The sequence below is a fragment of the Centruroides vittatus genome, unplaced genomic scaffold (genome assembly GCF_030686945.1).
Source record: "Centruroides vittatus isolate TY-2023 unplaced genomic scaffold, ASM3068694v2 contig_19, whole genome shotgun sequence".
In the NCBI taxonomy this organism is placed as follows: domain Eukaryota; kingdom Metazoa; phylum Arthropoda; class Arachnida; order Scorpiones; family Buthidae; genus Centruroides; species Centruroides vittatus.
Window position 1 is genome coordinate 5,035,855 of NW_027121169.1, and position 11,488 is coordinate 5,047,342.

General features: G+C 30.5%; 1 protein-coding gene across 1 annotated transcript; it reads left to right on the forward strand.

The window, feature by feature from the left end:
* Positions 1 to 557: 557 nt before the first annotated feature.
* Positions 558 to 4,714, forward strand: LOC136970215 (Na(+)/citrate cotransporter-like). Its single transcript, XM_067264643.1, has 10 exons — positions 558 to 639; positions 712 to 754; positions 821 to 970; positions 1,058 to 1,171; positions 1,441 to 1,518; positions 1,585 to 1,689; positions 1,758 to 1,929; positions 2,204 to 2,365; positions 4,351 to 4,488; positions 4,556 to 4,714. Exons 1-10 carry the CDS (start codon positions 558 to 560, stop codon positions 4,712 to 4,714), a joined length of 1,203 nt encoding a protein of 400 aa, XP_067120744.1.
* Positions 4,715 to 11,488: the final 6,774 nt, after the last annotated feature.

An 11,488-nucleotide genomic window follows, 5' to 3' on the forward strand; every position in this document is an offset into this window, starting at 1 on the left:
TTAAAGGTCCCTTTTTTCCATCCTTCGTTCCATTCAATCATAATTTAAGAAATTCCAGATCTCTAATTTATATCTTTCAGGAATCAAAATGTGCTTATGTAATTATAATAATGGTATCCTATTGGATGACTGAAGTAGTAGAACTTCCAGTGACATCCTTGCTTCCTGTGGTACTATTCCCACTTCTAGGTGTAATATCAACAGAAAGAATCTGCCAATATTATTTCCAGGTAAATTACCATTAGTATCCTTTATAAAAGATTAAATATAATGTAGATGTATAATATTTCAGGAAAATAACATGTTATTCATTGGAAACATGATATTTGCAAGTTTTGCCGAAGAGTGCAATATACACAAAAGAATCGCTCTAACAATATTGAAGAGATTTTCGTCCGATCCGAAATGGTAATTTCGTTTCCCTAATTAATGCTTAATTAATTTAATCATTTTTATTGTAATTAATTAAGAATTTGTACCATAAAATCAGGATAATTTTGGGATTTATGCTAGCCACATCATGTCTCACTGCATGCATATCTAACGTAGCAGTGACCATGATGATACCAATTATAGACGTTGCTGTCAATGAAATTTACTCAGAATCGATGAAAACTGTACACGAAAATAATTTATCAGGTGATAATACTTTCAAACTCGTAAAAATCTTTCATAAAAATATAAAATTTTTGAATTGTTTTCATTATTTAGAGCCTGAAAATAAGAATTCAAAATTAAAATCTGACGAGATGAGGTGAGTTTCCATTCGTATAATTTCAATTCTTTTTATTTTAAAATATTAAAATTTGTTTATTTTTAGTATCAAAATGGAAGAAGAAAAATATTTTTTGGAAGTTGAAAAACTTCGAAAATATATTTATTTGAGTGTAGCTTATGCAGCAAATATAGGAAGCTTAGCAACATTAACGGGCGCAGGACCAAATCTAGTCCTGAAATTTGTGTTGGAAAAGTAAGTTTCTTTGTGTATTACAGTATGTATATGTACTGCATATTATTAATAATAATTTATTTCAAATTTTGTAATATTTATATGCAGGCTTTATAAATCAGTGACAATAACTTACAGTAATTGGTTAATGTATGGAGTGCCACTAAGTTTGCTGCTTATTGTATCAACTTGGAGCATATTTTGTGCATGCTTATGCTGCTTGTAAGTAAAAAAAAAAAAAAGCCTATTCTTTCATGAAAATTTAGAATTATTTATTTAATTTATGATGATTCTGAAATTTTTCGAATTGGAATCTATGGATGATACAAGAAGCAATGGAATGGTAGTTTTAAGAAAATTTGCATAACAGTGCACTTATTTTTTAATAAGCATCAAACCCGTTCATTATGGTTATGCGTGAGGAACATTTTATATAGAAATATTTTTTACAATTTATAATTAAGTTTTTGCTATTATTTACATAATTTTAGGAAGAAATTAAAGCGTAAGAAAATAAAAATATCAACTATTACAATTGACCAAAAGTATCAACAATTAGGATCCCTGAAGTAAGTTCACTACTTTACCATTTTCATAAATTCCCATAAATTAACTTTTAAAAGAAAATATTATAGATACAACGAGATTTTAGTAATGATAATGCTATTTTTAATGATGATCTTATGGATTTTTCGTAATCCGAATTACATAAAAGGATGGAGCACGTTATTTCCATACTCGTAAGTATGACAAACTGGAAATCGTTGCAAAATTTAATTATGAAAAATTCAAGAAAATACTCTTTCAGGAAATCAAGCGATACAAGCGTTTGCGTTTTCGTAGCCATACTTCTTTTTATCCTTCCATATAAAAGTGAAAATGGTTTCTCTTCTGTTAAGTGGAAGCTTGTAGAAAGTAAGCTGCAATGGGGTGTCCTCTTGCTTCGTGGAGGCGGTTTTGCCATTGCGGGTGCCATTAATGTGAGTAACTTAATGATATCATTATATGTGAATGTCTTATGCTAAAATGCAGGGTCCAAAAGTTAGTTAACCATTCTAAAGAATAAATTACTTTCTTATTCAAATACTTTATTACTTATAAGTGCTCGAAATGTCATCCTACAATTACAATGGCTTTGGCGCGCTTTCTCAAGCTGCTGTATTAAGACAGAACCCGTTAACTGATATTTGGGCAACCCTGTGTATAAATCTAACAAATGTAAATTTTTGGACTGTATCGTTTTGTTTAATTTAGGATTCAGGATTATCTGTAGTGATTGGACATCATTTAGCATCCTTTCATAACTTATCCAAAAGTGCAATTTTGTTGATCTTCTCCATTTTTGCATCAATTTTTACGGAGATCCTGAGTAATACGGCAACTGCAACTATAATAATTCCTATTGTAACTCAAGTGGTACGTATTATTTATTTTTAAATAATACCTTAATAATTGTTTTTAATAGAAAAAAATCCGGAACCAGAATGGTGCCGTACTACCGAAAATCCGAACGTTCACACATTGCTGACCCATTTTGTGCCAGCAGTGTGTTCATACTGTTCTCTGATTGGTTACAGAAATTCAAAATTTGAAATGATGGAAACATTAAAATGGCCTTTTCTTGTGAAGTACAGTATTCAAATACTGTATAATATTACGAATTGAATATTTTTAGAATATCACAATTGAAAATAACGATCTGAAAGTAAATACGTAGACAGTGAGTGAAAAGTAACTAAGCATTGAGAAATCGTCGTAATTTCTGTGGTTCTAATGTAAAGACGATGAAAATTATTTACCGTGTATCTTGTTAAATGAACATACGGATGCATATCTTAAAATTCAATTTAAGCACCAATTTCTTGAAACCTCCGGTGATCCTGATGTGGATGGATGTTTTTCCAGACGGATTGTGGCATGACGTCCCTCCACAGTATGTCACCATCTCCGCACAACCATCACTGACTTCCACATCTCATAGCAGGAATCTGCGCTCGCTTCTGAACAGACAAGTGATCGGCTATCTTCGTTGTTATTGTGCATGCGGCCTCTCTGTGTCACTGCTTACACCACTGATGCAAGAATTTTAAAATTCTATTAATTGATATAAATAGACACAAATTTTATTACAATCGTATTATTATTACAAAAGTTATAGCAATTTCTCAATGTCTAATTACTTTCCACCCAGAGAATATTGCACAAAGTGAATTTGATTACCATTAAATTTAAGGCCTTGCATATAAGTACAGTTTAGGATATCACGCTTGGAAATTTATTATTATTTAGTGGAGAAACAGGGGCCTTTTATGCATCATAACTGAAGGCCACAAGCTTAAATCCGATAGTAACTGAATGTCACAATTTAACTTAAAAAAAAAAAAAAAAAAATGTAGGATTAAGTCTTTGCGCTCTTCATCATCAGTATCCATATTTTAAGGTCATAGAAACTCGTGTTTAAAATCTAAATATATCCACTTTAAGGGCACTAAAAAGACCTGTTTTTTGCAAGCACGTAAGTTCGGTCAATCCCAAAATCAAGGAGCAAGACCATGCATATTTGGGCCAACTATTCTTGAATGTTTCAGTTAATCATGGTTTTATATCGGTTCTTAAAAAGGAAAACTAGAGCGTTTATCGCTCAGCCAACTGCAACTGGCTGTCTGTCGAGAGTGTTGCATGCATCTTAATTGCTTACCGTATGGTTAAGGTATTCAATTATTTTTATTCTTAGACCTGTTAGATGCCAGATGAAAGGGCAAAGTACGAATTTGTGTAAAAATTTTTTTATAAATTTTCTATAATTGATATTTATATTATACGAAAATAAATACATTTTTATCGAATGATTTATGTGAATAATTAAAATTAATCGATAAACCTACTGACATAATTTTTAATAACCTTTACTTTAGCGAAGGTCACTATAAAATAGGAGGCAGACGAAGTGAGGTTAAAGAATTCGGTAATGACGAAAATTTATGTAAAAAGTTATTAAAGATTTTTTTATGAAAACGTTGGAAGAATTTTAATTGTAAAAATTGCAAAATATTTTAATGGAACAGATAAGAATTTCTCAATAATTAAGATGAAATTCTTATATGCTGTTGTTTAAAAAGTTAATTTTATGAAGTTTAACTTGTTTTATGGATTTGAGATCAGTTTTATTACTTCAATTTAATGAATTACAAGAGCCTAAATTCAGTTTTATGGATTTAAGGCTCAATTTTAAATGCAATTAATTATTTTAAACTATTATCTAATTCAACAAAATACTACAAAATCGTAGATCATTGCAGAGTCATACTTGGATCCACGAGTAACCACAAAAAACCAAATAGCCATTTCATTCATTTAAATACTCAAAAAAGTAAATCTTAATCTACAATTTTTATATTTAGGCAATGAATCTTGGTTTAAACCCGGCGATGATGTCCATCCCGGTAGCCATTTTATGCTCTTTAGCATTTATGTTTCCCATCTCGTCGTCATCTAACGCCATAATTTGCTCGCACGCAGAAATTACAATCAAGAACATGGTAAGCCCATTTATTCCTCATTTACATAAAATGTGCAGTAATTAAATTTAATTTTCTATTTTTGCAGGTGCTCATCGGCTTCATCATTAAATGTGTTTCCATATTTATAACCTTATCCAGTGTATATCTATACGCGAATTTTATATTCGATCTAAATTCGCTTCCCGTTTCGCTAACAGATGGCACTAAAAATTTTTCACTTCCTACACCCGATTTATCGGTTTAATTCTGTAAAAAATGTGATTTAAATTTTGTAAAATGATAATTAAAATCTATAAATATGCTAAATTAATTAATAAAAATTAATCTAAAAATTAGTAATGTGTAATTATTGTTTAACAACAGACACATAGACATACTGTACATGTACAGTACGTACAAATTTAATTGATGAAATACATTCTATGGGAGAGGGGCATTAACTCATCATTCTTCATAACGAAATAAATAAGTAGGTTAATGAGTTTGTCTGTCTGTTGCCTTCCTTTAGAAATGTATAATATATTCAAATTGCTTTCATAATTTATTTAAATTAATTTGTGAGTCCGCCTGTCTGTCTTTTCATAGTTGAACGAACAGACAAACAGCTATATAAATAAAATAAATACATTCAAAGAGTGAAATTCTATTTAAATTTATTCTATATTTCTACACATAGACAGCCAAACAGACGAAATAAACAGGCTTGTATGTTTGTCTTCAGAAATGTGGAATATATTTACATAGAATTTTCTTCATGGAATATATTTAAATAAGTTTGTACGGTGTTTATTTATTCTACTATGAACAGACAGACACACTCACTCACCTACCTATTTATGCATATTTGAATGATATTTGGACGTCTGTATGTAGCAGCCTTAATTCGTCTAAATGTACTTTACTCCCCTTTTCTATTAAACAAATCTATTAAACACCTACCGTTTATGGAATCCAGACAGATAGATATACCTTGTAAACATAGGCTATTTAAACTGTAGTAATCAATAATTTAAAAAATTAAAAAGTATCATTAACAGTTCTAGTGTATGGAACTGGTGGAAAACAATAGTTTAAGTGTTAAAAATAACAAATATAACACTATAAATTAATAATTATCGTAGTGTCGAAAGAACACACAAGACCTACATACAATAGATAATCTAAAGCTACAGATGACGACATTTAATCGAGTTCAAGGAAATTCTATTTTACTACAAAAGTCGACCTTGACTTAACTATTTGTCAAATTGTTCACTCCTTCCTCCTTCTAGAATGTTTTTTCGATTGAAAGTAATAAATTTACACGGAGCTCAACATCATTCTTGTTACGTAAAAGTTTCTATTCTCGTGTTAATAATCGTTTTAATTCGTAACAATGAAAGGGCAATTCTTGTTACGCGTGAAAAATCATTTCTTCTAAGCGGAAATTTGTTTATTGCTAGTGGAAAATCATTTTAAGAACACGAAATTCATATTTTTTTAATGTAAAAATTTGCTTGTTACGCACGAAAATTCACTTTTTACAGGTGAAAATTCATTTATTACGTGTAGAAATTCATTTGTTATGTATGAAAACTCACTTTTTATATATATACAAATGCGTTTTTTTTAATTTATGGATATTCGCTTTTTAAACAATAAAAAATTCCCCCTTTACAAACGAAAATTGAATTGTTACGTACGAAAACTCAGTTGTTACGTATGAAGACAGATGCATTTTTTTCGCCGAATACGTTTCCACATAAATAGTGGATAAACGTGACGATTTGCAAATTTAATGTTATTTGTTTTCATTTTCCAAGCTTACGAAACGATCGTTGCGCCATTTCCAACACTGGTGACGGATTAGTAAAGGTATTAACCCTGAAACGTAACAAGGATATGTCATTCGACATTGAATGAAAGGATGGGTGGTTATGAATATAATAATACACTTGGTTACGCAAATGTATTCCATTTTAACACTGTTCACACACTTCAAATTAATTGACTGTCCTCATAATTCGATATAACGAATCGGCACTTTTACTTCCCAACCGGTAGTTCGCGAACTCAAACTGAGTTCACTAACCATAATAGTAGGCCGAAAGAAGGTTGATTACTGCCAAAGGTTGGGAAGTTCAACACAATTGTTTGTTTTTTTTCCTTTTCTTTTTATCCTCATAACGAGGAAATGAGTAAGAAACGTCGCCATTTCGATAGTTTTTCGTTCTTAGAAGGCATTTAAACATTATTTTCTGCTGTTGTTTAGAATTTTCAAGGGAAAAACATTAATAGAAATTAAAAAAATAAATACCTGTCGTATGAATAATGTCCAGATTTGTTCTATAATTTTCAAATTATGGGTTGAGTGCTTTGTTCTTTTGCCTAGATAAAGTGTAATTTAAAAATATAATAGTTTGCATAGGAAATACATTATAAACAGATGAAAATTTACAGAGAGAATGCGTTAGAAGCGGATGCAATTTTAAATAGAGAATACATTACAAATGGAAAAATTTTGTGTAGAAAATACGCTGTATACATGCACAATTTATACAGGAAATACGTTATGAAGGATTCAATGTGTACAGGAGGTATATTAAAAATGGGTGTAATTTTCAGAGGAAATATATTTGAATATCTGTAAAGAACAGGCTATAAATGAACGCAATTTGAGAACAGAAAAATATTTAACAGATAAGTATAACTAAAATTCACACAATATAGCCTAAACTTCCAGTTCTTCAGAAGTAAAAATTACGCATAATTACTTGTGAGAAGAGGCCAAAGAGAATTATTTACGTATCTAAGATATAAATTACACTCTCGTCTTGTCAACTGTTCCAATTATTTTCTCTTAAGCTATTAATATAGCAATACTTTAATATTGTTTCGTATCAGGCCATATTCTAAGGATTTTTCCTACTGCACAAATATCAGTTTTGTCCTGGGTCAAGCCGATATCACAATAGTTAAGTGAATATAATATATATATATATAATTTTTTAAATTATATATTAAATTTTTGCCGATAGGTGACGTAACATGTAAAACCAGCAAATCGAATGTAGACAGAAATTAATTAATATATAGAAATACAATAAATATTTTGAGATGGGATGTACAGTACGACATTATCTAAGTTAGAACTATATTAAGGTAACCGCCGTGTTTCGTAGCAATTCGCAGAACGGCCTAGGAGTGTATAGCGAACAAGCAAACATTCTCATATATATATATATATATATATTATATATATATATATATATACAGTCGAGCCCTCATAAGTCGACACCCCAAGGGGAAGTGGAAATGTGTCTAGTTATCCAATGCGACGACTAAAGGGAAGTTGGAAAAAAACCACAAAACTGCAATTAGGAAAATAGAGTAGTGCGTTATACAGTAGTATAGGTTTACAATACATTGTATCCTCCATTTACAATTTCTCTGTAGATGAAAAACTGAAAAATTCGTTTAGTGTTGTTTGTTTTGAGCACTTAACTGTCTCGACTTTCTTTTTCAACGATCATGAACGTCTTGAAAACGTCATCTTCGCAATTGTCAATTGTTGGCAAGTAACCTCTAAGGATTCTTAATGCCTCTAGCGTGAGAAAATGCAAAATTGGATTCTGGTGTGACGTTGATGTAGATTGTATATTTTCTTTTTGTTTATCTATTATTATTTTATACATAAAAATACATAAAATGTTAAGGCATTTTTATTAATATATATATATATATAATATAAATATAAATAATTATTACATATATTAATTATATATTAATAAACAAATCGACTCCCCCTCCTGAAAAAAATGAGTTCTCACCACACGTGCAGAGTGAATTAATTTTTTCGGGAGGGGGTGACGACTTATCGGAGTGTGGGACAGCAAAAGTATGTCGACTTATCCAGTGGTGACGAGTTAAACGGTGTCGAGTAAACCGGAGTTTTTTTAACATTAATGCCTATGTAAGTCGGCCGGGACCATAGAAAAGTGACTACTTAACCGCTGGTGTCGAGTTATCCGGGTGACGATTTATGCGGAGTCGAGTGTGTATACACACTCGACATACACAATAATAATATATATAATTATTATTTTTTTACTTTTCCTGCTACATAGCCTACAACATAGAGAAAGTATGGCGATCGGTCGAAAAATGACCCGCCAAAATTTATACATTTTTGCTCTCGGGACCTTGAAACTTCCAGAATTGCAAGATAATTTGGGACTTTCTGTACATGTGGATGTTGGTATATGTGGGGGGAACGATTTTGTTCACCTAATTTGAAGCGTAATAACTTTTGTATCTTTTGTCGAAATTTTCTGAAATTTTTCAGGCAGGTTTGCGTATTAGGGGAATTGATGCCATTAAATTTTGGTGATTATAAGATCAATGGGTGGGGAGATAGAGTAGGTAACGTGTAGTATCTCGAGTGGGTCGGACTTAATGATGAATTTACTCATTATTAACATCTAAAATTTTTTTAAAACTCATCTCTACCCTCAAAATTAAGCTTTCTGCCATTTTATAATTACTAATAATATAAAAAGTTTATTTAAATAAACTCATAACAGATGACACCACACGTAATTTGACTTTTTTGCCAGGAAAGTGCTGAAGTTTTTATAGATATGAAATAAACAGGAAATTCGTAGAGAATTGTCGAAATACATTTTACTTTTGTATTAATTTTTACTGAATTCATTTTATTCTTCAGACGACTTTCGATGATTGGTTTGATGGAATAAGACAACGCAAAGCAACACGAGGGCAATGTGCCAAAAGGGATGCCTTCCGAGAGGACTTTCTGTGGGAACCTTTCTCCTATTTAGGTGTTTTTTTAAACTCTTTCCACCCTGTTGGCACTAAGAGGGCTTTTTTTAGCAAGCCCATTATGGGCTCAACCCCTATTTAGGTATTAGACACGTAAAGAAGACTGAGAAACTCCACGAGGTAGACCCGTTGGTGAGTGTTCAGTAGTCCTATCTGTAAACTTTTGTTATACTTATATCATGAAATGCATCCCATTATCGTAAAATTAAGATATTTAACCCACAAGATAAATGATGGAATACGCGAATCTGTGACGATTCGAATTATAATGCTTAGATATATTACGTAGCAATTCCATTGATATATTTTATCATGTATTTACAATAAACAACATTTTTTTCTGTTTAGATAAGCAAAGGGGAAAACGGACTGATGATGTATAGTAATGGTGACATGGCACTTCTTTATACTAATACAAATAAATTACAAAACAAATAACAAAAATACCATTGGCCCTTACGACACAATGCTGTAGTGTACCATTTTCCTAATATGTGTTTTTCTCGGTTTGTGCGAATCACAAATTGTATCTTCTATGAACAAGTTCAGGAAACCGAGTGTTATGAAAGTTTTTCTAGTGAAAATAATTGTCGAACATCCAACTACATCATACAATTGCTATTATCAAGATATTGTCGACAGTGTTTGTTTCTGAGAACACAGTGATTGCACGTCATCTCCGAAATCTAAAAAGCACAATCGATTTTCCAGATTTCAGGGGTGATATGCAATGATATTTTAAAATATTTTCTGTGTAGGTATCTGATAACTTCAATTATTTCTGCTAAGTTTTCGTTTTAACCATGACTTAGTTTTTTTCATCCCATTATTGTTAGAGTTACTATTTTCGGGAAACCTTTAGAAATCGGTTATTGAGAGAGTAAAATTATCTATAGATTTTCTTTAAATAGATTTTACATAATCTAAATAAATAATAAACTGTAATTTGTACTTAAATAGTTGGTATAGTCTCTAAATATATACCAAATTAGTCATTGTAATGATTAATAAAGTAATTATTGGGTCATTTGTTGAGGACCGATCTTAACTAGTTTGGTACCTTAACTTTACTTTGGTACAGTATCAAAGTAAACTAGTTAAGGTACGTTATTCAGGTATGCCATATGTAACATATGTCATACCAGGTACCTCTGCAACACATAAGTTTGGCTTTGTATGCTCGGGTTTGAGTTTGAATAAGAAACCACTGAAATATTTCCTGAGCGATCCCTCTCGAAAACATTGGGCCCCATCACTTACCACTGGGCCTGGCCGAACTTGTGATAGGTATCATTTTAAAAAAAAGGCTCTTTTAGTGCCACAAGATGGAAGGAATTAAAATACTAACTACAGAAATGTCGTGAGTTACTGTATTCAAATGAGTCTAAAAATAGCTTTTCTTTGTTTACTGGTAAAGTACTTGACTTAATAAAATACTTTCTCTGCAATATATTATACAATTTATGATCATTTTAGGCAATACCTTGCCTAGAAAATTGCAACTATTGTTTTCAATCATTGTGTTTTTATTTTGAAATGCAGTTATTTACAATAGACTTGAATTTCATTATCTCATCATTTACCAGTTAGCCACGAACAAAGAAAGCCTTCAAAATCTTAATTTCTAAAAACAACCCATAAAAATTCAATAACTATTATTTAATACAACACTTTCTTACCATCATGTACAGTACATGAATTATAAATAATATAAAATTATTATCTTAAGATCCAAGTCCAAAGTTGTTTCATCTATAACATTGCAAAATCTTCACGAGGTCAAGAAAAATCATATCTAAACATCTGTTAACGTTACTAATTTATATTCTATAAATTAAAAGGTGAAATTTAATTTAATTTATTTTATAAAAATTTAATTTTGTTTTTTATATTTTCCTATAGAAAATTTTATTATAAAATATTCTTTGGAGTATATGACGAAACTTCAATATTCTGTTTATGTGAATAATTATATATATTGAAACTTTAAGGTAACAGTAGAACTAAAATAAATGATGAATTTCTTAAAATTTTTAATGATATTTAAATTTTATGATTATTATAAGTTACTTTCAAAAGTATTTTCTTGTCCTTGAACATTCAGGTGTAAAATTTGTAAATGTGTATGGTGAGATGGGGAATTTTCATATAAATTACGAATATTTTCTATTAAATTTGGCATTTAATCAAAAAAACT